General features: G+C 41.4%; 1 protein-coding gene across 2 annotated transcripts; it reads right to left on the bottom strand.

The window, feature by feature from the left end:
* Positions 1-20: 20 nt before the first annotated feature.
* On the bottom strand, positions 21-27,444 carry scai (suppressor of cancer cell invasion). Of its 2 annotated transcripts, none has more exons than XM_038970541.1 (18): positions 27,241-27,444; positions 26,373-26,451; positions 22,543-22,667; positions 12,435-12,530; positions 12,188-12,274; positions 11,391-11,489; positions 10,202-10,298; positions 9,874-9,972; positions 6,970-7,122; positions 6,768-6,869; positions 6,470-6,598; positions 6,116-6,194; positions 5,882-5,981; positions 5,592-5,673; positions 4,834-4,906; positions 4,299-4,472; positions 4,122-4,222; positions 21-4,011 (listed from the first exon to the last, which is right to left on the bottom strand). In XM_038970541.1, the coding sequence occupies exons 3-18, from the start codon at positions 22,647-22,649 to the stop codon at positions 3,862-3,864; spliced, it is 1,728 nt and encodes a 575-aa protein (XP_038826469.1). In that variant the 5' UTR covers positions 22,650-22,667; positions 26,373-26,451; positions 27,241-27,444; the 3' UTR covers positions 21-3,861. The 2 variants fall into 2 exon arrangements, with proteins under 2 accessions (XP_038826469.1, XP_038826470.1); XM_038970542.1 differs by having other exon boundaries at positions 6,470-6,571.
* Positions 27,445-27,999: the final 555 nt, after the last annotated feature.

Here is a 27,999-nt window from a genome sequence, read left to right as displayed (position 1 = left end):
GACAATATATCTCACACAAATTAAAACAAAACAGTCAAACTTTTAATTTTCTTAAAGCATTCAAAAAAGCTTGCATGTTTTGGTATTTTAGTCAACTTATTTTTCCTTCATACTTAACATCAAATATAATTGGCAACAAATGGGACAGAACCGTTTAAAGGATATAAACAAAGAATGCCAAATAATGTTTAACTAGCATCTCTAGAAACCCTTAACTTATAAAGAAAGAGTATTCCGACCAATATATCACTTTGAAATCGTTCCCTCCCACAACAGTAGGAACCGGTAGAAAGAACACCCTTACTCTCAAAGTAACATTTTAGATTTAGGCCCAAGAAATTAATGTTCATACTTAAATATACTTTTGTTCCATATCATTGTGTTACTCATCTAGGGCTTATCCAAATGGTGCGAAACGTTCAAAGCATTGCAGATAGAAATGTATTGCACAGAATTGACATGACTTTCAAATAATAGATACGTAATTTATAGAATGGACATTCCTTTGTTTCTCAACATTTCACCCTATTAGGGGCTTCAACTACATGCCAACGGGGGAAAGAGGTCAGTCACATCCTGTCACAATTTACAAGTATTATAACATAAATAAATGGTGTCTAGGGCTTTGTCATTATGCATAAATATCATATGTACTTTACATATACTGTACTATCCTCACTAGTAAGACCTATTTTGGGATGGGGATACACGGTAAAGGGGCAGCTTCACTTCAGTTTGCACAGGAAGCTTTGACACTTTTCTATAAGAATGAGTGCTTTTTGTTCCCCTCTTGCTCCTAACTACAATGCACAATAACACACTACATGGAGGAGAGTAAAGTCACCACGAGATTACAACGGGCTGTAAACAAAGGCCCAAAGACAAAGCAGGAAAACATGTCCCAAAATGGTTTTACTGCATACAATTCACAGTGTATGATATGACACGGTCACAATGCGTCAACTTGCAACCTTTTTGAATCAGGTTTAGTTAAGTATGGGTGCTCCGTCTTTTCCTCTTCCCTTGAGGACTTCATCATGTTTGTAAATTCATGAATCAAGGATAGTCCAAGAAAACATGGGTGATATGCTCAACTGGACAGTAATTCTTCATGGCCTTCCCCTGAAAGCTCATCCGTCAACTTGTTTTGGCAGTGATAACTCTTATGGAAATTGGAGTGGTCCATAAAAATGGTGGCAATTAAAAATTGGTCCATGATGTGCTTGAAGAAAAAAAAATGGATAAAACCAAAAGGCAGTTTGAATGAAACAGTCCACAGAGGCTTTGTAGATGTACATTTCTATGAAAGTGGGTCCCCTAAGTGAAGAGAAGATGAGCTACGGTAGTGTAGCTCGTTGCACTAACTTGTGCTTCCCAGTGAGCTAGGATGCTAGTCTTGTGTGATCTGGATGATCATGCCCTGTGCTGCCATCCCAAACATGGACAGACATACATGCTCTAATGAAATAACACAGATAACATCATATATCACAACAATTAAGGTTTTTACAAAAAATATGGACAGTGTTCTTGTCCATTGTCATTGACAAAAACATCAAATATCTAAATGTGTATTACAATGATCGTAGGGTGGCATAGGGAATAATGGATTGGACGGTCTCTGACATGCCTTTTTACCGACAGCACGACAAATAAGATTAGGTCATAATTGAATACAGTAAAGTGCAAGGCTACTATTGTTTTTATCATCATTATTAACAAATAAACAAAATATTATTATAATTGCCATGGGGAGAAGTATTTCCCATGTTGAAATGGTCCACTTTTGTTTGTTTCTATGGGGAGAACCGTGTCAGTTTCCCCGACTCTCTCCATGTCCTTGGAATGTATGCTGGCTGAATTTGACCAAAACAACTGATGGGGGGAACAATGTGCAGTTCATTCATTAAAATTGCTGTGCCAACTGCATATATTTTTCACAGCTTCTACAATTAACAATTCGACATACGTACTAAAGACCAAACATCTCTCTGTATCACATACTGTTATTTTCAATTAAACATAAATATACATTTAAAATGGTGATTTCTTACTTTTGAAATTCATTTTTTCCTCTCAGTAAATACAAAAAAACAAAATGATTTGGCTATTTTTGTTCATCACCACACACACGTACTTAAAACTGGTTGCCAGGAGTCAGTTTCAGCACTACCCGGTTCCATTGCTTCAAGCCCCCATCTATATAAGGAAATTAGATGACGCTTGCTGCCATGCAGGGCACTTGCTAGACGGCTAACGCTGGAACTGACCTGCAAACAGACTAACATGAACTCGACAGAGTAAACTCTGGACAAGAATACTGATAAGACATGCAAAGAAAGAGAAACAGCAGCATGAACTCTCTCCAGTAAACCATCATGCCTAAAACAGAGGAATGGGGGCTTAGTTATAATGAATGACACAGGGCCTCAAAGTCCTACATTTTCCATAAACCATAGGTTTTTGAATCAGTAGGGGTGAATCTCAGAATCTACCCCCTTTACCTAATTTCCTTAATCCCCACTGGTCAGGAGAAAGCCGGTTAAGGAGAGAATACATAAGACTATAATTGCCATGGGATGCAACCCCCAAAACATATAGGCTACAGCATAGAGAGAGAGGCCTTTTCCATCCCTACAATGTCTCAAAAGATATGCAGCCAATGATATGCTGCCAATCAAGGTCAAAGCTAAATCTTTTAAAAGATCCACCCCAGAAGGAGTGTTACCCTGGTTCCTCAAGTGATATCTTTGAAAAGCAGAAGATTGGGAGAGATGTGTCTATTTATCTATTTTGATTGGCCTGTGAGGAGCTGGGCAGCTGTGTACCTGCGGGGTGCTTAAACATATACCCGCAGTAAACCCAGTCCGAAAACTTGCTCTGATACAAGGAGTAATAGACAGTGAAAATAGATTAGCGACCTCCTGCTTGCTCAGTCACTGCACTAAATGAGCAGATATGTTTGCAGATCATTCAGAGCCGCTGACATCGCCACCGTATGTTAGTACCTAGATGTTAGGAGCTGGTACCTAAACAGGTCAGAGCTGGTGCCTAGAGGGTAGGGGCAAGTGGTTGTTTCTGAACAGGGCTAAACTGTTCATGAGGGTCTTCATAGGCACTCTGTTACTTTACACATCCAGGCCTCAGTTTTACAGAACAGACTACTGAAACGAAACAAAAAAAGCAACTTCCAGGCAATTACATTAGAAGTGTTAAAACCAGCAGATCTAGTTGGGTAAACAAATATGGAGGTTAGTCTCACTCTAAACCCTACATCCAGTAAACTTGGCCAACACATCTACCCATGCACAGAAGAGGAGATTTCCCTACAGCTTGCATTGAAGTTCATTTGCAGTTCAGATAGCTGGAAGCATCCATCTAGAACCCACTGCAGGCAGTGTTGTCGTAAAACTATGTTAATTTATTTTCTGTCTTTTTAAGTGTTATAAAGCCCTCGATAGCTTCATGTGTCCTCCTGTCACCCTCAGACTAAAATAGCTGCACCATGTGGTTCATTTGAGTGCTTTTTTTTGAGTAACAACACGTAGTACATGCTCATCTCATGTGGATATAAGTAGCTAGGTAACTTGTTCATGTTTGCATTGTACATAGTTGACTTCCACAAGTAGCTGTATGAATGTACTCAAAATAAGTATAGCCGATAGGGTAAAGTAGATAAGGTAGGGGAAATAAGGGGATCTTGGGTTAAAAAGAAACGGACACTATTGCAGTGTGTTCAACCAGTAACTTAATTACCTCTGAAAGATGAGGACTCTTGTGCGAATGTGTATAGCGGTGGTCTGCGTGTCTGTGGTTGGTCTGTGTTTGTATAGTTGTGGTGACTAGCTGGGCAGCTGAAGGTTAGTAGTTCACGTCCAGCGTTCCGTCCCAAAAGAGGCTCCGCACATCCAACATGGCGGCCAGCTCCAGAACGTGCTTCTGCAGGAGGCTGCTCTCCACCGTGTCCTGTTTGGGTAGCTGAGGGTACGATTCCGGGAAGCTCCTGGACTCCTGCAAACGGCAGACAGAGAGAGAAGGGACATTACATTTAACCCCCTAATTACCATGAATAACTATGGGAGATGTAACTAAGTACCAAGGGCACAATAAAACTGATTTACCCGGAAGAGCTTGTGCAGTCTCAGTGTAGCCGAGCAAAACACAAAGCGGATCAGTAACAATCGGAGGAACTCATCACCGTAGAACTGTAGAAAGGCTTGGTCTGTGAAGGAGAAATTCCACCATTATGGTTGTGATATTTGCACTTACAATCTTTAAAAAATTGCCAAAAAACACACCTATAGCTTGTGAGCGCGTGATCATCTGGCCGATGTCACGGTACACCTTGTGTAGAAACTCCTCAGCCTTCTCCCACAATCCTTGGCGCAGGCTGCTCAGGCCACACACTGACAGGAAGGCCAGAAGGGGGCAGTACAGGAAGAGTGTGAAGAGGCTGCCGCGCTGAGACTGGTCTGAGAGAAATTCATAGAACAGTTTCTCAGAACACCCACAAAAACAATGTCTCATCTCACGTGGCTTATTCTGCACACACATTTCTAAACCAATCAATAAAATGAATTAAAATAATTGCAGAATCCAATGGAAAATAATCTGCCACATAAATAGGCCTAAATGAGTACAATGGCTGGTATCAATAGGTCAACATTTGAGAATTAACTGACAAGCTCTAAGAACTATTTTCTAGAATAGTTAAGAGTATGGCATAGTGTAATTGCCGACTTCAACATTGAAAGTAATTGACGGTTGCCTGTAACACGCTAATTAAGAGGAGTACAGAGGTGTAAAAAGCTATAATAATAGTGACAAACTAACCTTGCATGCTCTTTGGATAGACTGTGGGAGATAGCAGGCACACCAGCGGCTGACCAAAGAGATTGGTGAAATTCTACATGGAGATACAAGGCATAGCGTTAGTAAGGATCACGCCAGACTGAATTCCCAAAAGGAATAGTCCACTTTTCCTTAAATGCATCTTAAAATTAGGGGGGGGGGTGGTAGTGAGGAGTATTTCTGTCTGCAATAAAGCACTTTAGTGGGGATTGGCTGGGCCTGTGCTCCAAGGCCCACCCATGGCTGCACCCCTGCCCAGTCACGTGAAATCCATAGATTAGGGCCTAGTGATATTATTTCAATTGATTTATTTCCTTATATTTTTATTTCATTATTAATTAAGTCAGTTAAGAACAAATTCTTATTTACAATGATGGCCTACCCCGACCAAGCCCTAACCCGGACGACGCTGGGCCAATTGTGCGCCACCCTATGGGACTCCGAATCATGGCCGGTTGTGATACAGCCTGGAATCAAACCAGGTCTGTAGTGACGCCTCTAGCAGTGCCTTAGACCGCTGCGCCACTTGGGATCATGAACTGTAACTCAGTAAAAACGTTGAAATTGTTGCATGTTGCGTTTATATTGTTGTTCAGTAAAATAATGATGAAAATCCAGGGAACTAACATCAATCAATTTAAGTTGAGTGTTTTAGCAATGTATGAAAAGCACCTCAGTTATCATTATCCTTCTCTTAACCCAAAAAAGGTGTAATTGTGATTAATGTAATTCTCACCAACCTTATAGGCTGTGCTGTTGGAAGAGTCCACAATGACAAAAAGAGGCTTCCGGGTGAAAGGGAACAAGTCCCCAGGGTGAAGGCTAAGGCATACAGGAGTCAACAGTAATTGCATGTACACACACACACACGTTACAAACAATTTGGGAGAATATTGTAGAGTGTGTTAATAAATAAAGTGGGCTGTGCAAGAAGTTCTATGTGACTTTTTAAAGGCCAATACTGTACATGCATCTCATGTCTGCCAAAAAACATATTGAGGACAGTGGATTGCCAGAGCCTGTTCCTTACCAGTGCATCTCTTTTTGGGCTTGGTTCCTTTTCTGTACAGTCTCCCCATTCACCACATCACGGTTTGTGTTGGTGAGAACTCCTCCAAAGTCATATGGTCCTGATAAAAAATCAATCAAATTTTTTGAATAAATTATCAGATGAATTTCAGCTCCTGCTGCAAGAACGTGACCAGTGTGTGAACTAGTGAGTGTGTGTGTGTTTACAGAATTTAAGGGGGGGGGGCTGGTGTACCCTCATAATCCAAGCGTCCGGTAGGGAAGACTCCAGTAGCTGAAAGATAGACGAGCAGCACACTGTTCGCTGGCAACTCCTACAAAACAACACCTAAAATCAGCCAATACCATCCAAAAATCATTAATGTTTTAAAATATACATTTTATTGATATTTTATACAATTCTGATGGGATTCCATTAGGATGTACTCTAGAACAGGATGTAGATTTCTTTCTGTTCAGCGTTTTAATTTCCATTGGCTAGAACTAGGGCTGTGGCGGTCATGAAATTTTGTTAACCGTCACGCGATCGGGTCTTTCTCACAGGTTACAAGTGAAGGGAGACACATCGGGGAGACAGTTGGAGACTGACCTTAAAGGAGGCAGACAAGAAGGTGTAGAGCTGGCTGAACGTTGGCTTGTACAGCAGGTACTTGTGAGGGTTCTCTCTCTTGGCTGGCTTCTCGCTGGGTTCCTGTGAAGGAAGACATGGGGTAAGGGCCTGTGAAGGAAGAAACGGAGTAAGCAGCTGTTTACAGGACAGGTTTCATGTAGGGTTTCCGGCGCTGCCTTTCTCCCATATCACATTCGAGACTTTTACATTTGCAATATTCTGTCTATGTTGTTGTCCACAACACAGTGTAAGATGCGTTTCCAGTATTCCCCCTCACCAATGTTCCAGGTTTAGAAGTTGTAGTAGCCAGGTTGACTGGTTCCCGCTCCAAAGCTTGGAGTATGCGGAACATATCGATGGTTAGCTCACTGAATTTTACCTGACAAACACAAATGATTATAGTTTAGAATGTAGGTCCCCAGACTGGTCAAGAGGTTGTTTTAGAGCTGCGCTTTAGACTAGAATCTGTGTTCACACACCTGGTTGTTGCAGTTTCCAATGATTAGTGCATCTGCCAGGGTGAGTTGGCCAACTACCATTCCCTGTTCCAACTGAGGCACGCCCCCCTCCTGTAGCCGATTGGATGTGAAGACCACAGTATTTTCATCGTTCAGCACCACCACTGGGTCTGCCTGCTCACAGAAACAAAACATTCATAGCTTCACTTCAACTCCATTGTGCACACCATTCTAGTAATACTTCTGTGGTATGTAAAATCTTTCACACAAAATATCACAGATTGACATAAATATACAATGATAATTTCAACCCCATAATCCTGAATTAATTAAATTACAGTACTTCAGTAATGCTTGGTGGAAACCCATCTGATTTTTGCTGACTTGTGGAAGCCTCCTTTAAGTGTTGGTATATCCTTCATTCATAAGTTATGATGACATTTCCCCCTTTCGTAGTAGGAAATTGGCAGTAGGCACAGAAAGGTAAAAGTCATCAAGAGATCGTGACGGGATACAGTAAGTTCATACCAATATCGTTAAAAATCTAAACCTTTGCTTATAACGACATAAGCCAAACCCATCCTCAAAGCTGATAATTTCTCTCAAGACTGCAAAAGGTTACTCTGAGAATCTTTATGAAATATCCCTGCACATAGAATGTCCATTAAAAGGGTCATTTTGGCAATGAAGCTCTTACTCTACTTCCCCAGAGTCAGATGAACTCGTGGATACCATTTTTATGTCTCTGCATGCAGTTTAAAGAAAGTTGCTAACTAGTGTTAGTGCAATGATTGGAAGTCTAGGGAAACTGCTAACATACACGCTAGTTAGCATTGGCTAACTACCTTCATACTGGATGTAGACATAAAAATGTTATCCATGAGTTTTTCATCTGACTCTGGGGAAGTAGATGAAGGGCTTCATTGCCAAAATTCTGAAGTATCCCTTTCAAATCTTTAAGAGTCTAAGTACGTGGGGGTTCTACTAAGCGAACATATGGTCATACCAAGGATCATTTAGCTGTTTGATTTGAAATTTTAGAACTCCATAAGGTAAAAAAAAATGTTTGTTTTTTAAAGCTTACTGCTATTAGCCCATAGCAACGCATAACAGCTTCATGGAATAACAGATAGTCCCCCAAAGAATCTAAAGGAAGTTTGTTCTGAAGTGTCTGTTCTGTATCTGAGAGATATACAAAAGATCAGGACTCTTACTTTTTTGACAAGGATTTAACCCCTTATTTTAGGCACTGAACTAGTTTCTCCATATACACTACCATTCAAAAAAGTTTGGGGTCACTTATACATTTTGTTGTCAATTAAAATAGCATCAAATTGACCAGAAATACACTGTAGACATTGTTAATGTGGTAAATGACTACTGTAGCTGGAAACGGCAGATTTTTTAATGGAATATCTACATGGGTGTACAGAGGCCCATTATCAGCAACCATCACTCCTGTGTTCCAATGGCATGTTGTGTTAGCTAATCCAAGTTTATCCTTTTAAAAGGCTAATTGATCATTACAAAACCCTTTTGCAATTATGTTAGCACAGCAGAAAAGTGTTGTGCTCATTTTAGAAGCAATAAAACTGTCCTTTAGACTAGTTGATTCTGGCCAATAAAAATAAAAGATTAAGATGGGCAAAAGAACACAGACACTGGACAGAGGAACTCTGCCTAGGCCAGCATCCCAGAGTCGCCTCTTCACTGTTGACGTTGAGACTGGTGTTTTTAAGGTACTATTTAATGAAACTGCCAATTGAGGACTTGTGAGGTGTCTGTTTCTCAAACTAGACACTCTAATGTACTTGTCCTCTTGCTCAGTTGTGTACCGGGGCCTCCCACTCCTCTTTCTATTCTGGTTCTGTGAAGGGAGTAGTACACAGCGTTGTACGAGATCTTCAATTTCTCGCATGGAATAGCCTTAATTTCTCAGAATAAGAATAGACTGACGAGTTTCAGAAGAAAGTTCTTTGTTTCTGGCCATGTTGAGCCTGTAATCGAACCCACAAATGCTGATGCTCCAGATACTCAACTAGTCTAAAGAAGGCCAGTTTTATTGCTTCTTTTATCAGAACAACACTTTCAACTGTGCTAACATAATTGCAAAAGGGTTTTCTAATGATCAATTAGCCTTTTAAAATGATAAACTTGGATTAGCTAACACAACGTGCCATTGGAACACAGGAGTGATGGCTGCTGATAATGGGCCTCGGGTGGTGTATATTTTCATTCATTTTTTAAACTGGTACCCGGCTATCTTCAGACTATTCTTGTAAGCGTCCTAGAGCAAAACAACTGACATATACATGTCCGTGAGAGACTCGCCTTTCCACAGAGGGGTCATAGAGTGTAGCCCAAACTGTTTGGACGCTACAGACCGAAGTTGGCAGATCGGCTGTACCGACTTCAGACGAGTCACGTGAGACTTGTGGAGGTCATGGCGCAAAATGGAGAACTATCGTGCTCGTTAGTCTCATCTTTCCATGAAGTTTGTAGATCAAACTGTTCGGACGCTACCAACGTTTTTGTGAGTAGACTGATTTTCGGGATGTCTCATGGTCTGACAAACACCACTCTAGCTCTGCCACCTTTCACCGCATATGCGGAAGGGCGACATCAACAGATAAGGTGGATTGAGATGCAGCCAATGCACATTTACTCTAGGGGGTTAACTGCCAATCATTAGTGAGTAAAACACTCCTGCAGTGTTTCTTTATATACAGTCAAGTTATTCTTTAGTATTTTATTAGGATCCCCATTAGCTGTTGCGAAAGCAGCAGCTACTCTTCCTGGGGTCCACACAAAACATGAAAGAACATTAATAGACAAGAACAGCTCAAGGACAGAACTAAATCAATTTCAAAAAGGCACAAGTAGCCTAAATATCAATACAATCACACAACCTATTCGGAATCTGACCTCCACAAAAGCTGCCACCTCTTGTAAGACCAGATTCCATTCTAACTGATCTTCTGTGTTGAATCGCTGGGTATAGTCCTCGATTTCCTCTGACAGCTCCTGCAGGAGGGGAGACCACTGTTATACACACTATACACAGCACACTAATGCATGCTACTTAAATATGTGTATTTTTGTAAGAGTAAAAAATAAAAAATTCAGGCTGAAACTTCTGCACTCCACTTTATATTAAACTCCAATAATAAAATACAACAAAAAGGCCTAAATAAATACAAATGAGATTGAGAACTTCCTCTGGTAATCGTTTGTTTATCCTCAGATTTTTTACCTTGACCAGCACCTTCACTAGGTCCATCTTGTTCAGAAGTAAACAGACGACTATGTAGCGGGCATAATACCGAAGCTTCTTCACTACCAACTCAGGCCTAACAGGAGGGGGAAGACATTGGAAGAAAGCAAAGTTGTGTTACAATCTTTCCCTGGCAAGCACAAACACACACAGAGTAAAATGTTAATGTGTTTTGTTCCAGCAGCACTAAATAAATGTAGCTGTTGGAACATTCACAACAATTTTGTTAAATGTGATTATGTAATTTGTCTCAGTCTACCATAAACACCTTCAACAAATATCATATAACATTACATAAAAATGTACTTCTATCATTATCCCCATGTGGATTGTTGCTCCTTGTTGCTAGCTAAATCACTCACCCACCTTTCCCAGGTTTAGCTGGGTTTTGAAAAATTTCATTAAAATATAAATAAAATGTTAGCAAGCCAGCTAACCCATTACTACGTTCACCTGGTTCAGCAGCAAACAGATAATTATTAAGTGGCTAAAAATGTGCATTCAAGTGCTGTCGGAAATACAACTGTCCAACTCTAATATAGCCGAATGACGGTCCAAGTCGGAGTAACAAGTGGGAAACTCAGAATTTGAGTCTACAAGTTGACACGTTTCATCACTGACTTCTCACCTTTTCAACCTGAAGGTAATGAAACAAAGCCATTTACAGCCTTTATCATGTAGCTAGTTTGACAATGTAGCTAGTTTGACCACATTGCCAACATTAGCAAGCTAGCTAAGTTATTAACAACGTTAGTTTGCTAGCTAAAATCTCATTGGTTGAAGAGTTGTTCAGACTTCAAAAGCACTTGAACATGTCGAAAAAAGTTATGTGCTGAGGGTTAAAATATATATATTTTTATCACAGAAATTGCAAGTATATAAACTACCCGTTACTCATATGTATTTTTGCATTATTGTTAAGTTGTCTGACAGTCAGGGATACTTCACTCCAAATACAAAGGTATATGGTTTTATCCATACCATGTCTGTATTCAATTGACCCAGGCCGCTTTTAAAGTGCATAGTTCAGTTGATTTGCTATGTTACAACAGCCTCTGGCAAGCATTAACCTCCTGGGACAAAACCTGAATAGAAGCCAGACGGGCATGTTCAGAGTGCTCGAACAAATGTCTTAAAAATCAATAAAATGCCATGCGTTGGCACTCACCTATCCTCTTTGTTGACCTGATAGTAGTAGGACCGCTGACGGATGGCCGAGTAGAACGAGAAGGCCTCATTCAGGTAACTTGTTTCTGAGGTACGAAGACTACAACACAAAAAGAGAAAATGGTGTGCCAAGAACTCTCTGTATTGAGTGTGACACTGGTACCCCGGTAGTTCCTGAATAAGTGTATTAAGGAACAAATTTGATCAACTTAAAACTCAATACACTTAAAGAACACTTTAGGAAACACAAATTCTGCATGTCAGCTTGGTTTTATATCGTTTAAAAAAATCCATGCACCTCACACCACCACATTGGATTACATGATACTTAGGTATTTATTTTGCCACCCGTTTTTTTATTTTGTTTTAGTCAGTCTTTCCAAACATATTAGTTTTAATCCCAAAAAAGTAAGTAATTTTAGTTGACAAGATTTTCCTCTTGTTTTTAGTCATTGTACCTTTTATATTGCTTAATTCACAGGTGCACACAAACAGTGCTACATGTAGCAACTAAATAGCTACAAATGGCAGCAAATACTAAATGTTTCAGAATTATTTTCCCAAATTCACTTTTTGTGCACATCCGAATAATGGATTTAGAGTCGGGCCCACTCCTAGGTCCTAGATACTGGACCAACCTCTCCATGAAGTACAATCAATTGCTTGAACCAGGAATTGTTTTCACACAAGTTACCGGAGTTAAAGCACAGATCAGACCAACAAAATGTTCCAGGACATGAATGATAAGGATATGTGACAGTCTGTGTATGTGAGCGCGTGCAGTTGGAGGAACCTTACTAGTAGTGGTAGTACAGCTGGCCTATTTTGGACGCCACCTCCCCTATCTGCCATCTCTTCAGGCCATACCGATTGTCCAGGACCTGCCTGCTCCCAAGCAAGAACAGAAAAAAAGAAGCAATGCTGCGTTTAAAATGAACGTTTAAGCCAACAGATTTCTCCATCTCATCCACTAGGCTCAAATGTTGTTGATCTATCTGGGGAAATGTGGTGTCAGAGAGAACGGAGCCGTCAGTGATCAGCTGACCTGTGCTGCTGCTGAAACTTCCACAGCTTGGTGTAGACGTCAAAGGTGCGGCCGAAGTAGGACTGCCACTGCTTGTGTCCGTACTGAGGAAGATCTCTGCAAGAGACAAAAGGGTGAGGAGGATTGAGAAGAAGGAAAATGCAGCCAAGTAGAACAGTCTCACACCTTCTCTCCTGATTGGAGAACTGAATAACAATTCATAAAAATTACAACAAAATAGAGGAAGCAAAGAGGGATTTGGTCGAACTAAAATTTGAGCTGGGTAATCAACAGAGGAAACAGTAGTGCTGTCTTTGGAAGATAGTTTTAGTAATCATATTTTTTAATAGCGAAGTATACATATGCAAAACTTACATCCAGGTCACCTCTGAGCTGTCAAATCAACTCATTCACACAACAGCAAAGCAGAAAGGCTATGTTGAGACCCTCTGAAGGTCTACCTCAGAGACATTCTCTGGACATTGAGCTATTTTTTGCTTTCCTAATAGCCAACGTTGTGCCTGAGGAGTGGTGTGTGTGTGTGTGTGTGGGCTATGCTGCGTGCAGTAGTGAGTCAGAGGGGTGGGGATGTGATGGAATCGGATGAGGTCTGCCTGTCAGCTGGGGTGCAAGTCGGCCACTTTGCCTCTAATTTCCCGCTGAAGCTCCGGGCCTCGTTGTTATCATTGAAGCATTGCCATGACAACGTGTCTGGAGACTGAGGAGAGGAACGGGCAATGGTGGCTGTGGCGGCAAAAGTGCAGCAGCAAACGCACGCATAGCCTGAAAACACCCAATACGATACTGGTCAACACTACACAGCCATAATCCTTCCCTGCAACATCATTTTTGCCACAATTATCCATCTGGCAAATTTCTCACCCAGACTGGCATACAGAATATGGAATGCAGATACACTAAACACAACAGACAGACCAACGATACATTTCAAACTCTAGTCTTTGTACTCAAAAGGGGAGATGTATGGTTTGCACTTATTTTTGAAAACACATTGTGTTAAACGATACAGACTGCCTTCCTAAGATATTCAAAGGAGAATGGATAGAAGATTCATTCGTAAACATGACACAAAGAAAACGTGTGCTCCTATATACTGGTACGTAACACTGAGGCCTACTGATTGCTCAGTTTTCCCCCGTGTGATTATCTCTTACCCTAACGCCCTTCCTGGCTGTGGGAAACAATGTCATGACTGTTAAGTCAGGAATATGGGTCAAATAATCAAGCAGAATTAAACTTAGCCTAATTCCATCCACCATTAATTTCATATCGCTATGAACAAGATTAATACCCAAAATACTTATTCCCAAACAGAGTGAAGGGATGGAGAAGGAAATCCGCAAGATCGCTAAACCTGCTCTGTTGTTTCCGGTCAAACTAATAAGATACTGGATAACCAATACAAATGTGGGTGTCGTTGTGTAAAAAGGGGTGGATCTTAAGTAAATGAAATGCTATTTATTTAATCATCCACTTAAAATGTTCTTACTCACTTTACATAAAGCTATTCCAATACCATGGAGCAGGGGCATTTTTAAACATCAGCACCAAGTGATTTATTTTGTGAAAATCTGTTCCAAAGTATTCCCATGCATAATATAGAGAATGTGATCGTATACTAATGTAAGCAAGGTTCGAAATTATTATGTTTTAGCTGGGTTTCTGAAAATTTGCCGCTTGACAACGTGACCCGCAAGATTTTCATTTACCGGACTTCCATATGCATAGGGTGCTTAACGCATTAGGGCGTCCACCAAGGTGCTCAAAATCACATTTGGATTGTAATTCATTTTAACAGAATAGAAATGAAAATGTATTGAAAAGCAAAACATTGACTGTTGTGTCTTCATCCCTGCTATAAATCATAACTGAATATAATTTTAAATTTAAAACATTTAGCCTAGAAGAACAAGTTGCCTACATATTAAACTAATAAAACAAACTCCAAAATATAACATTTGCGTAATATAATTAGCGAACGACCTGCCCTATGGGCTATTTGTATGAACATTTTAATAAATAAATAAAGCAGATGTTTTCAAATAGAATCTAGGCCCCTCTAGTTTAATTTAGCCTAGGCATGAACATTTAGATTAGGCCTAATAAAAAACTAAACGTGTATGTCTATGAACACCAGGGCCGGCTGGTCATGGCTAGAAGGGCCCCAGCTTTTGTCAAATTAACGTCAAATTTGACTTTTCGTAGCAGGTTAGGATAATTATATTAAAAAGGTTAAGAAAAGGGTTAGGTAAAATGCAACAAAAAAAAAAATCTACTTTTGACGTTCATTTGACAAAAGCTTGATCCCTTCTAGCCATGACCGGGCCAGCCCGTCTCACTCCCGCTGCGATTCAGCACCACAGCAGTGGAATGAGGACACTAGACGGCCACAAAATTAAGAAATTGTATAACTGACATTGGACAACAAAATTCGATATGTAAATAAACAAAATTCGTTAAGGCTGGTTCATTGAAAGAAAACGTATTTTACAATGCTCCTGTGAAATGAGGCACTAGCCATGCATTCATGAAAGCATTTGTTTCCAAAGCTGAAATGATCTCACTCTTTGTACAGTTCTACTGATGTTAATAAATGTTATGTTTATTGTAATTTGAACTATAGTGGGGTTATGATTTGTGTGATATATATATATATATATACACACATGTATAGCGTTGCAGTTCTTGACACAAACCGGTGCGCCTGGCACCTACTACCATACCCCGTTCAAAGGCACTTAAATATTTTGTCTTGCCATTCACCCTCTGAATGGTACACATCCACAATCCATGTCTCACTTGTCTCAAGGCTTAAAAAAACATTCTTTAACCTGTCTCCTCCCCTTCATCTACACTGATTGAAGTAGATTTAACAAGTGACAACAAATAAGGGATCATAGCTTTCACCTGGATTCACCTGGTCAGTCTGTCATGGAAAGAGAGTTCCTAATGTTTTGTACACTCCATGAACGTGGTTTATTGATAACAAGTATGTTTTCTAATATAGGCAGTTAGCTGCCTAGTGATTGCAACATTGTAACTCTCCGATGTGAATAGTTGGCAACGATCTTTCGTTTCGAAGTGCTACTGAATAAGCTCAACTGAAACACTCCCAGTGGCGCATGATACACATTATACAAGTCTAGCAATCCATTCCAAATCTTTATACTATACATGATACAGGCGGCATATGTTGATCTTGCCTAGGGGGCCAGCAGAACTGCTAGGACCGGGTCTGACGAACACATTCATTTGCATCCAATTTACTTGCGTTTGCAGTTACTTCCGTTTGCTGTTGGGAAGTTTAAACTGTCCAACTACTTGGAGCAGCTTGATGAACACTAGCTAGCCTCGTTACTTTGTCCTCAAGAAGGTGCGATTTTGAAGCTGTTTTTACTCTTGTTTTGGAGAAAGAATCCACTCTCGGCAGGCACACTGGGAACAGGGATAATCAAACACAATCTTTGCCAATTTTGCCCAGTCAGGGTACATTTAGCTGAAGTCCCTTATGAGGACCTCAAGTCTTTTGCGTGAGTAAAAATATAAACACACACACACACCCTAACACTAATTTCCAAGCAGCTTGAGGATTTATTAGCTTATGAAGTATATTTGATTTTGAAATTGGAGCACATCGATTGGTATTTCGATCAATGAATAAAAAGCATTATTTTGCAATGGATATTTTTTTTTTTTTTATCTAGGTCGATTTTGCCAGCAACAATTTTATTTATCGGTTTTTCATTTATTTTAGTTGGCCAAAAGCCGGCATTTACCGGCTAACGGAAACCCTGTGTTTTAATCAAATAAATCTGTCTGGTCTTAGATTCAATGCAGTCTACAAATGATTTGTAATTATGTTCCAGCCCAGAAAGTCCAGAAAGTATTCAGACCACTTGGCTTTTTCCACAGTTACATTACAGCCTTATTCTAAAATTGCTTAAATATTTTCCCCCCTACATCTACACACAACACCCCATAATGACAAAGCCAAAACATGATTTTAGAAATGTAAGCAAATTTATAAAAAATAAAGTGAAATATTAAATTTACATCAGTATTTCAGACTCTTTACTCAGTACTTTGTTGAAGCACCTTTGGCAGTGATTACAGCCTCGAGTCTTCTTGGATATGACACTACAAGCTTGGCACACCTGTCTTTGGGGAGTTTCTCCTATCCTTCTCTGCAGATCCTCAAGCTCTGTCAGGTTGGATGGGGAGCGTCGCTGCACAGCTATTTTCATGTCTCTCTAGAGATGGACATTCAGAGACTTGTCCTGAAGCCACTCCTGCGTTGTCTTGGTTGTGTGCTTAGGGTCATTGTCCTGTTGGAAGGTGAACCATCACCCCAGTCCACGGTCCTGAGCGCTCTGGAGCAGGTTTTCATCAAGGATCTCTCTGTGCTTCTACACCTGCATTGCTTGCTGTTTGGGGTTTTAGGCTGGGTTTCTGTACAGCACTTTGAGATATCAGCTGATGTAAGAAGGGCTATATAAATACATTTGATTTGATTTGTACTTTGCTCCGTTCATCTTTCCCTCAATCCCGACATCTTTCCCTCCCAGTACCTGCAGGCTGAAAATGATCCCCACAGCATGATGCTGCCACCACCATGCTTCACTGTAGGGATGGTACCAGGTTTCCTCCAGACGTGATGCTTGGCATTCAGGCCAAAGAGTTCAATCTTGGTTTCATCAGACCAGAGAATGTTGTTTCTCATGATCTGAGAGTCCCTAAAGTGCCTTTTGGCAATCTCCCAGCAGGCTGTCATGTGCCTTTTACTGGCTTCTGTCTGACCACTCTACCATAAAGGTCTGATTGGTGGAGTGTTGCAGAGATTGTTGTCCTTCTGGAAGGTTCTCCCATCTCCACAGAGGAACTCTAGAGCTTGGTCAGAGTGACCATCGGGTTCTTGGTCACCTCCCTAACCAAGGCCCTTCTCCCCCGATTGCTCAGTTTGGCCGGCGGCCAGCTCTAGGAAGAGTCTTGGTGGTTCCAAACTTCTTCCATTTAAGAATGATGGAGGCCACTGTGTTCTTGGGGACCTTCAATGCTGCAGAACATTTTTGGTACCCTTCCCCAGATCTGTGCCTTGACACAATCCTGTCTCGGAGCTCTAGGGACAATTCCTTCGACCTCATGGCTTGGTTTTTGCTCTGACATGCATTGTCAACTGTGGGACCTTATATAGACAGGTGTGTGCCTTTCCAAATCATGTCCAATCAATTGAATTGACCACCAGTGGATTCCAATCAAGTTGAAAAAAAACATCAAGAATTATCAATGGAAACAGGATGCACCTGAGCTGAATTGAGTTAGCAAAGGGTCTGAATACTTATATATAAAATGTATGCTTTCTTTTATTTTTAATACATTTTAGGCAAAAATGTCTAAAAACCTGTTTCACTTTGTCATTATGGGGTATTGTGTGTAGACTGAGGATAAAAATGAATGTAATCAATTTTAGAATAAGGCTGTAACGTAACAAAATGTGGAAAAGGGGAAGGGGTCTGAATACTTTCTTAATGCACTGTAATTACAAAGTATTTTCTATTGTGAATGGAAGGGTCCTTATTTACAATGTGTAAAAAGGCAAGCTTTGTTGCATTTGACATGTCTGCAGTTACCATATATAAAATGATAAATCCCCTAGTTTATTCATAACAATTCCAATTATTTAATTGAAATCAGACACAGGGCACCAAACAAGCAAAGTCCCAAAGAAGAACTAGGACACTGATCCCAATCTTTGGTCTGATTCTAATAACCAAACCTCTGTAATTAGCGTGGAGGAACAGAGCACTGCAGCAGGGCTGGCTTTGGTTAATTCCAGGATGGGACCAAGCCTCCAGAGACAGGGTCACTGTGCCCCAGATTTCACACGCAGGCCTCGTCCAAAAAGCTACGCTGCCTGGACCCATCAGGATGATAAGAATCCTACCACAGGAGACTCATGAGGGGAGGACGGCTCATAATAATGGCTGGAATGGAATGAAACACATGGAAACCATGGGTTGGATGTGTTTGATACCGTTTGATTTATTCCATCCCAGCCATTACTACTCCCCAATGAATTAAGGTTCCACCAGCCACCTGTGAATCCTACCAATTACAAAAGGTTTCCAGGTACAGGGCTACAGGCATCACACTCCATGTGGAACCAAGTCTGGAGCGATAAAAGACAACAGCTGTCTTTGAGCCTGAGCTCGTCAGGGAGTTAATGTGATCAAAATAAAAAGAGACACCAAAGCTGGAGGGAAATTGCCACGCTCTACAGCAACACGAGTTTGTTTCTTTCTAAATCATTTGCAATCCTATACTGTAAACATACATACTGATCACATGGAGTGCAACATAAAATAATGTGATTTCTTTATTTTTTAAACATCCATGTCAACATTTAGGCCAATCAATTCCATTAGTTATTGTTCCATTCTCATCTCTTCGCATGAGTCATAGATTCTACTACACACACACACAAACCCTTGGAGCTGTTTCCCTGGTAACTCCCAAATTGTAAGGTGGAGGATGTTTGTCGTGTGTTAACAAATCGCCCAGTGTGACGGCTACTATAGGACCAGTGTGCAGAGTAGGGATGGGCATTTGACATTATTTCACTATTCAAATAATATCATTATATATTTTTTCGGATATCCGGATAGTCAAAATACACTGAGTGTACAAAACATTAGGAACACATTCCTAATATTGAGTTACACCCCATTTTGCCGCCAAAACAGCCTCAATTCGTCAGTGCATGGACTACAAGGTGTCAAGTGTTCCACAGGGATGCTGGCCCATGTTGACTGCAATACCTCCCACAGTTGTGTCAAGTTGGCTGGATGTCCTTTTGGTGGTGGACCATTCTTGATACACACGGTTAAATGTTGAGTGTGAAAAACCGCCCAGCCAAACTGAGCAATCTGGGGAGAAGGGCCTTGGTCAGGGAGGTGACCAAGAACCCGATGGTCACTCTGAAAGAGCTCCAGAGTTCCTCTGAGGCGATGGGAGTACCTTCCAGAAGGACAACCAATCAGGCCTTTATGGTAGAGTGGCCAGACGGAAGCCACTCCTCAGTAAAAGGCACATGACAGCCTGCTTGGAGTTTGCCAAAAGGCACTTAAGGACTCTCAGACAATGAGAAACAGCATTCTCTGGTCTGATGAAACCAAGATTGATCTTATTGGCCTGAATGCCAAGCGTCACATCTGGAGGAAACCTGGCACCATCTCTACAGTAAAGCATGGTGGTGGTAGCATCTTGCTGTGGGGATGTTTTTCAGTGCCAGGGACTGGGAGACTAGTCAGGATCGAGGGAAAGATGAACGGAGCAAAGTAGAGAGAGATCATTGATGAAAACCTGCTCCAGAGCACTCAGGACCTCAGACTGGGGCGAAGGTTCACCACCCAACAGGACAACGACCCTAAACACACAGCCAAGACAACACAGGAGTGGCTTCGGGACAAGTCTCAATGTCGTCGAGTGGACATTATTTTTCCAAAATGAATACTCTCCCAAGTAATCTAATACGAACGTCAGTTCAGATATTTTGAATAACAGTGCCCATCCCTAGTGCAGAGAGCTGATTGCACAGTGCAAGATGCTCCAGTCCTTTGGGGTCATTTGAGATTGGTGAAACCATGTTTTGTTGAGTGTTAAATCTTGTTTATGTTGGCTTGAGCGGACAAGCACAGGCAATTATCATAAACACACCCCCGTAAAGCCCTCCCATGTCAACACAAAGGGCTTCTACGCAGGACAACGCTGATGCAGTGAGACCGATTTCACCAATGCGTCAGCCAAAACAGTCATGTTTGACAACATCATTGCGATGCATGTTTCTCAATTACTACCAGCCACAACACTTTTGTCTGACAACACCGTTGCAGTGAGTCGAGCTGCAATTAGAGTAGGCAGTGTTTCCCATCTCTTCTAGGGAAGCGTTTGTTTCAGAGTGGGATGCCAGTCACGCCACTTCAGTTTCTAGCCATACATCCCATGGACGAGCAGAATGGAGAAGTAATGAAGCGACCAATTCCAAGCTCTCAGACAATCATTCAGGCACGCGCTGTTACTACTGTACACACTTGTTAGGGACAGAGGGATAGAGCGGGGGAGGGAGACAGAGAGAGAGCGAAGGGAGGCCTGCAGCTACTGACATACCCAGACTAAAAATAGACGAGAAATGACTGATTAACTCAAACACAACCCGTTGGCCACATGGGATACGCCGAACACATGGTCTGACATGAATATTTTTCCATTTTAATGTATGCGTGATTGCATGCGTGTATTCTGTGTATGTGATGTATTGAAAAGAAAACATCTTAACCCAACAGTAAGGTTTGGCAAAAGAGACAGAGCCACATTAGAAATGACATGGTTCCACTCTTTAAATTGGGGTTGATACAAAGAAATTGTGTAATACAGCTTAATATTTTTATTCACCTTAATTCTAAGAGTGTGGACCTTATTTTCAACACTGATCATTTCAGGTCTACGAGCCATTTACTTAATATAACGTGTGCAGGTGAGGGATTGGCATTTGACATTTTACTATTCAAATAATATCATGGCATGTTTTCGGATATCTGAATTGCAAAAAAATGTTTTTAATAAATATTGCCGACAAATCAAAACGAAGCAAATGCACATGGCAGAGGTAAATGGGACAGACTGCTTTAATCCGGGAGTTTTGGCTAACAGCAATTTGTGACAGATTTTAATGCGAATATTCTAAAATCTGCATTTAAAAAATATGTGCATTTTCTTACCAGAGGTGTGTTTCAATTAAACTGACCTGGTGCACATAAAAAGCACTTAGTCGTATAACGTTTACTTTATCGGGGAAAAAAAGAGATGTGTTTCCATTTTATTTTTATCACTGTCGATGATTTTGGCACAAAAAGTCTGCCATAAACAGCAAATGTGCCCATGCTGATCTTGGTATGTGAGCTCCAGCCAACCACTTGCAGATACAATGCAGACGGTACATGACGAGATTATGGATAAGAGCAGGATAATTTTTACTTCTCAATTGGCAGCCAAGCACCGATCATCATTTCACCACCACCTCTATGGTTTGGAAAGGAGCACCAAGCTCATCACTGTGCACTTTCACCACCCTGTGAAGTTCATCATAACTTATTTTGTCTGTAGCCTAATAAACTGTCCATGCTTTTCCAAGTCGCAGTGGGAGGACCACACAACATAACTTGCAGTAACACGATGCTTACTTCGCCGTGATGGTTATGTCAATCTTTGCACACAAAAGCATTTCCACCTCAATTGTAGCATAATCTATTTCCCCAACAAAAACATGATCCCACGTTGTCTACAGTTTTGTTTTGTCGACATTTGGAAAGTTTACCCACAAAATATCTGTTTCCATCAGGCCTGTCGCGACATTTTTTATCTGACGTACTTTACTCGCATAAAAGGTTGGATGGAAACCCTGTTATTGACAAGAGAAATATGATGTGTGTCATGATAGAACTAACTTTGAAACAAAAGGGTTTTCTGGTGAGTGTTTTGCATTGATCGGTGTCAGGTCTTGTGGAAACTCCATTAGGTACATGTCTGTAATTGCTATGTGGGAAATAACATACCGGTCTCGAGACAAGACTGTATGGCTAAATGAACAGAAGAAGCTCAATGCACTGTTATAAAAACTACATTCAAAAGTTTATTGTTTTATTAAATTAAGAATTTTAAATATCATGGTATATCCTTGAAGGTAAAAATGTCACAAGGATAATTTACATTTAGAGCTTTTTCAATGTTATAGGCCTACCATTTAGAGCTTTTTCAATGTTAATATAGGCCAACCATTTAGAGCTTTTTCAATGTTAATATAGGCCTACCAATTAGAGCTTTTTCAATGTTAAAACACTCACTCAAGTAATCTAATACTAACGTCCGTTCGGTTATTGGATTGATCGATTAACAGTGCCCAAACCTAGCGTATTTGTTATATATTTTATACCTTACTGCATTGAATGTCACATAACTGAAGAGTATTCCATTGAGAAGTAAACATTTAGAAACGACTCAACAACAGCCATAAATCAAAACACAAATTCAGAAACCTCAAGAGACAGAGACTGACCTTAGACCATTGAAGAGTTGTTTGGACTTGTCCAGCAGGTAGCAGAAGTCTGTGACCGTCTTCCTTTCACCCAATGGGATGTCATCCTCAGCCCCAGCTCCAGTCATGTCACCTGCTTCTCTCCCCTGAAAAACCAAAGAGCATCTATGACTTGATAGAGGCCATAATACATATGTTAAAACTAGAGCATTTTGTCATGTATCATTCTTTGTTGTAGATAATATTCATCTGACAAAATGGCTGTAAGCTAAAACTAAAATCAATTGGAATAATAGTTTTTCAATTGAAGCCTGCAAATGCCATGTCTGTGGAATACATATTGTTTGTTAGACTACAAAAAAAGGTGGGAACTTGTGTCTTTTAGACAACTGTTGAAAAAGGTAAAACTACACCATAGGGAAGAACTGCAAGCCTCATCACAGTGAGTAACCTATTATGAGAGGTTTGGTCCTGGTTAAAATGAAGGTTGTGTGTGGGATGCCAGTGGGGCCAGAGGCTAAATAGGCACTGTTCATCTGCTAAGTCATGCAACTGAAGAGGGACAAATCAACATGCACACTGTCCCCCACACAGACACTGAAATATCCTCTGTGTGTGTGTGTGTGAGAGCCTTTTCTGCATCACCAGAAAACCCAAGGGCTCTACACTGTCCAACAATTCACTGTCAAGCTCTGGTGATCACACTCTGGCAACCAGCATGTAACTTGCTAACCAGCGCATGCATTCAAGGTGTGTGTGTCTGTGTGTGTAAGATTGGGTAATACACGCACACTGAAATGTAGCGTGCAAGCATCTTTTCTGCATCACCCTATGACCAAAGGGCTCTACACTGTCCAACACTTAGGCTAACTGCTGTCAAAGCCAACCAGCTCAAGCATATTACTTCCCCCTTTTGCCGAATAGGAGCAACCAATTATAAACAGTTTTACAGAAAAATATATTGATTTTTCAAAGAAAATATATATATAAAGCCACTAATTCATGAATTTGTGCGAGAATACAAGACTTGCCAAACTCTAGACCACCTTTACTCCACACACAGACACACGCATACAAAGCTCTCCCTCGCCCTTCATTTGGAAAATCTGAACATAATTCTATCCTACTGATTCCTGCTTACAAACAAAAACTAAAGCAGGAAGCACCAGTGACTCGGTCAATAAGAAAGTGGTCAGATGAAGCAGATGCTAAGCTACAGGACTGTTTTGCTAGCACAGACTGGAATATGTTCCGGGATTCTTCCGATGGCATTGAGGAGTACACCACATCTGTCATTGGCTTCATCAATAATGCATCGATGACGTCGTCCCCACAGTGACCACACATACATACCCCAACCAGAAGCCATGGATTACAGGCAACATCTGCACTGAGCTAAATGGTAGAGCAGCCACTTTCAAGGAGCGGGACTCTAAAGCTTATAAGAAAGCTTATAAGAAATCCCGCTATGCCCTCCAACAAACCATCAAACAGGCAAAGCATCAATACAGGACTAAGATTGAATCATACTACACCGGCGCCGATCCTCGTCGGATGTCGCAGGGCTTGCAAACTATTACAGATTACAAAGGGAAGCACAGCCGCGAGCTGCCTAGTGACACGAGCCTACCAGACGAGCTAAATTACTTCTATGCTCGCGTCGAGGCAAGTAACACTGAAGCATGCATGAGAGCATCAGCTGTTCCGGATGACTGTATGATCACGCTCTACGCAGCCGATGTGAGTAAGAACTTTAAACAGGTCAATATTCGCAAGGCCAGACGGATTACCAGAATGTGTACTCCGAGCATGTGCTGACCAACTGGCAAGTGTCTTCACTGACATTTTCAACCTGTCCCTGACTGAGTCTGTAATACCAAAATGTTTCAAACAGACCACCATAGTCCATGTGCCCAAGAACACGAAGGTAACCTGCCTAAATGACTACCGACCCATAGCACTCACATCTGTTGCCATGAAGTGCTTTGAAAGGCTGGTCAAGGTAATTTGCAACAGATCCACAGATGATGCAATCTCTATTGCACTCAACACCCTTTCCCACCTGGACAAAATGAACACCTATGTGAGAATGCTGTTCATTGACTACAGCTCAGCATTCAACACCATAGTGCCCTCAAAGCTCATCACTAAGATAAGGACCCTATGACTAAACACCTCCCTCTGCAACTGGATCCTGGACTTCCTGACAGACCGCCCCCAGGTGGTAAGGGTAGGTAACAACACATCCGCCACGCTTATCCTCAACCGGGGGGCCCCTCAGGGGTGCGTGCTCAGTCCCCTCCTGTACTCCCTGTTCACTCATGACTGCATGGCCAGGCACGACTCCATCATCATCTCCATCATCAAGTTTGCCAATGACAACAGTGGTAGGCCTGACCACCGACATCGACGAGACAGCCTATAGGGAGGAGGTCAGAGACCTGGCCGTGTGATGCCAGGACAACAACCTCTCCCTCAACGTGATCAAGACAAAGGAGATGATTGTGGACTACAGGAAAAGGAGGACCGAGCACACCCCCATTCTCATCGATGGGGCTGCAGTGGCGCAGGTTGAGAGTTTCAAGTTCCAAACTATCATGGTCCAAACACACTAAGACAGTCGTGAAGAGGGCACGACATAACCTATTCCCCCTCACGAGCCTGAAAAGATTTGGCATGGGTCCTCAGATCCTCAAAAGGTTCTACAGCTGCACCATCGAGGGAATCCCGACTGGTTGCATCAGCCTGTTATGGCAACTGCTTGGCCTCCGACCGCAAGGCACTACAGAGGGTAGTGCGTACGGCCCAGTACATCACTGGGGCCAAGCTTCCCGCCAGCTTCCCGCCATCCATACCAGGCGGTATACCAGGCGGTGTCAGGGGAAGGCCCTAAAAATTGTCAAAGACGCCAGCCACCCTAGTCATAGACTGTTCTCTCTGCTACTGCACAGCAAGCGGTACCGGAGCACCAAGTCTAGGTCCAGAAAGGCTTCTTAACAGCTTCTACACCCAAGCCATAAGACTCCTGAACAGCTGAAAGGGCTACCAAGACCCCTCTTTTATGCTGCTGCTACTCTGTTTATTATCTATGCAGTCACTTTAACTCTACCTACATGTACATATTACCTCAACTAACCGGTGCCCCCGCACATCGACTCTGTACTGGTACCCCCTGTATATAGCCTCACTACTATTATTTAATTACTTGTTACTTTTATTTTCTACTTATCTATTTTTTTTTTTTTTTTAACACATTTTCTTCTTAACTTCTTAAAGCATTGTTGGTTAAGGGCTTGTAAGTAAGCATTTCACTGTAAGGTCTACCTACACCTGTTGTATTCGGCCCAAGTGACAAATTCAATTTTATTTGACATCTAGCTACACCTCCTTGTTAAGGGAAGCGGTATCGATGGTATCACTAATGTAGCCTAGTATATTGTGGCAGCATTGAGAACTTAGCCCGTGTCTGGGGCAATCAAACATAATTTTTTTATCCACATATTAAAGCATGCGATGGTAGCATCATGTTATTGGTATGATTATCATTGCCAATAACTGGGTACAGGATCAAGAGGAGAGTTGATTGTCAATTCATTCTGGTCCATAAAGACAACAAAAAGGGGCTGTATGCTTTCTAGGGGCACTGTATAGTCCAAAAAGTAGGTTCTATTTAAATTAATGACTCCCTCCCCAGACTGGAGCTGGAAGTAGTGGGAAAATCGTCACAATTTGCTTCATTGCCATCATTTCCTTTCAGTGGACATTTTGGACGCAATTGCATTTCAAATCCCCAGTGTATAACGTGGATCATATCATCATCCGGGTACAGAAATCAAATGAAATGTACTCACCTCTCAGAACAGGACAGGCTTGTGTCAAGTCCGAATCCACTTGAAACAGTAGAGGTCGACCCTATAGGTGCCTATACGTCTTAAAATGAGACATTGTTTTGACATCAGTGAAGAGGTATTGATTAAAACGACAATCTGTGCACAAATTAAACGGCCACAGTGACAACGCACTGCCAGTTACTAGCTTGCTAAGCTATCGTAAATACACGATTTTATGTGGGTGATTTAATGTTGTGCAAAAAACTACATAGCTAGCTAAACAGCTAGCGGCTGGCGGCAGGTAGCCTAGTGGTTGGAGCGTTGTAACCGAAAGGTTGCAAGATCGAATCCCCGAGCTGACAAGGTACAAATCTGTCGTTCTGTTCTTGAACAAGGCAGTTAACCCACTGTTCCTAGGCCGTCATTGAAACTAAGAATTTGTTCTTAACTGACTTGCCTAGTTAAATAAAGGTAAAAATGAAATTAATCAAATCAATAATGTAAAATAATGTACCTGTAAACTAGCTAACGTTAGATAGCTAGTTGGTAACGTTAAGGTTACTAACGTTATTAACTAGGTAGATTTGGAAGCGTGCATGAAAAAAATTGCCTTTCCACTACTTGGCAATGCAAACCCGTTATTGTATCTCGATTCTTTTGTCTATGCAATCATAGTTAGCTAGCTATTAGCAATGCATCAATCTAAGCAGCTTGCTAATGATGTGCAACCAATTTCCCCCAGCTACTAGTTAGCTACGTAAACAGCTGGGCAGTTGGATACGTAGCTACTGTAGCTAGCCAGCTAAAGAAAATATAGCTAGCTAGCCATTTCTCGACTACTCCAAATATACTAGCTATCGTTAGCTAGTTAGCTAAACTGGCTAACTACCTGACTCAGTCCTGATGTCTCCACCCTGTCGTCCTGAGAGCAACCGTATCCAGGTGTAAATGTATGAACCCTTTTAAGTCAGAGCCTCCAATGCAGTGCCGCACTGTCATTTACAGCTGTTTTACACTAGGAAAAAGAAACGGAACCGTGGTGCACCAAGCCGATGGCAGTCAAACTAACTGCGGGTGGTTGTATATGTGTGTGCTCAGACTGTGGAAGGAGGAGGGTGAATGGAGAAAAAGCGTCAACGTTCTGCACGAGGGGCACGTTTTCAGTCAGTCGTCTTTGCTACCTGGTTAAACGCCTGTCTGTAAGAGTTCCAGTCATTTCAATAAATGAAATAAACGCCTTGATTTTGAAGTATGAACGTATACTTTCATGAGATACTTGAATTAGTCAAACTGCCGAAGGTTATCATAATCAGAAACACAAGGATATAATATATTCCTTTAATTATGATAGCTTCAAATCATGTATGAAAGTAAATTATGACCAAAGTGTAACTCAGTGCAACCACTGCAGGGCTAAAACCCTGACTTCAAGTCAACTGAAGTATGCTAACCACAATCCAAAGAGAGTTCGCACTGTTGCAGGTAGTTGCGCCATCCCACTTCTGACATCCAATCGAATTGTATTTGTCACATGCTTCATAAACAACAGGTGTAGGCTAATAGTGAAATGTTGAATTACAGCCCCATCCCTACAAAGCAGAGAAAAATTGAAAAAAATACTAGAAAAAGGATAACATGAGGAATAAAT

This window comes from Salvelinus namaycush, chromosome 31 (assembly GCF_016432855.1).
Source record: "Salvelinus namaycush isolate Seneca chromosome 31, SaNama_1.0, whole genome shotgun sequence".
NCBI classification, from domain to species: domain Eukaryota; kingdom Metazoa; phylum Chordata; class Actinopteri; order Salmoniformes; family Salmonidae; genus Salvelinus; species Salvelinus namaycush.
This window is presented reverse-complemented; position numbering and strand designations above follow the sequence as displayed.

Excerpts from the sequence above, each read along its gene's own strand:
- scai (XM_038970541.1), bottom strand. The coding sequence starts at position 22,649 with ATGACTGGAGCTGGGGCTGAGGATGACATCCCATTGGGTGAAAGGAAG. Across the intron at positions 10,299-11,390 it reads CAGGTCAACAAAGAGGATAG|GCCTGAGTTGGTAGTGAAGA; the intron begins GTGAGTGCCAAC and ends CCCTCCTGTTAG. Across the intron at positions 4,473-4,833 it reads CTATCCAAAGAGCATGCAAG|ACCAGTCTCAGCGCGGCAGC; the intron begins GTTAGTTTGTCA and ends AATTTCTCTCAG.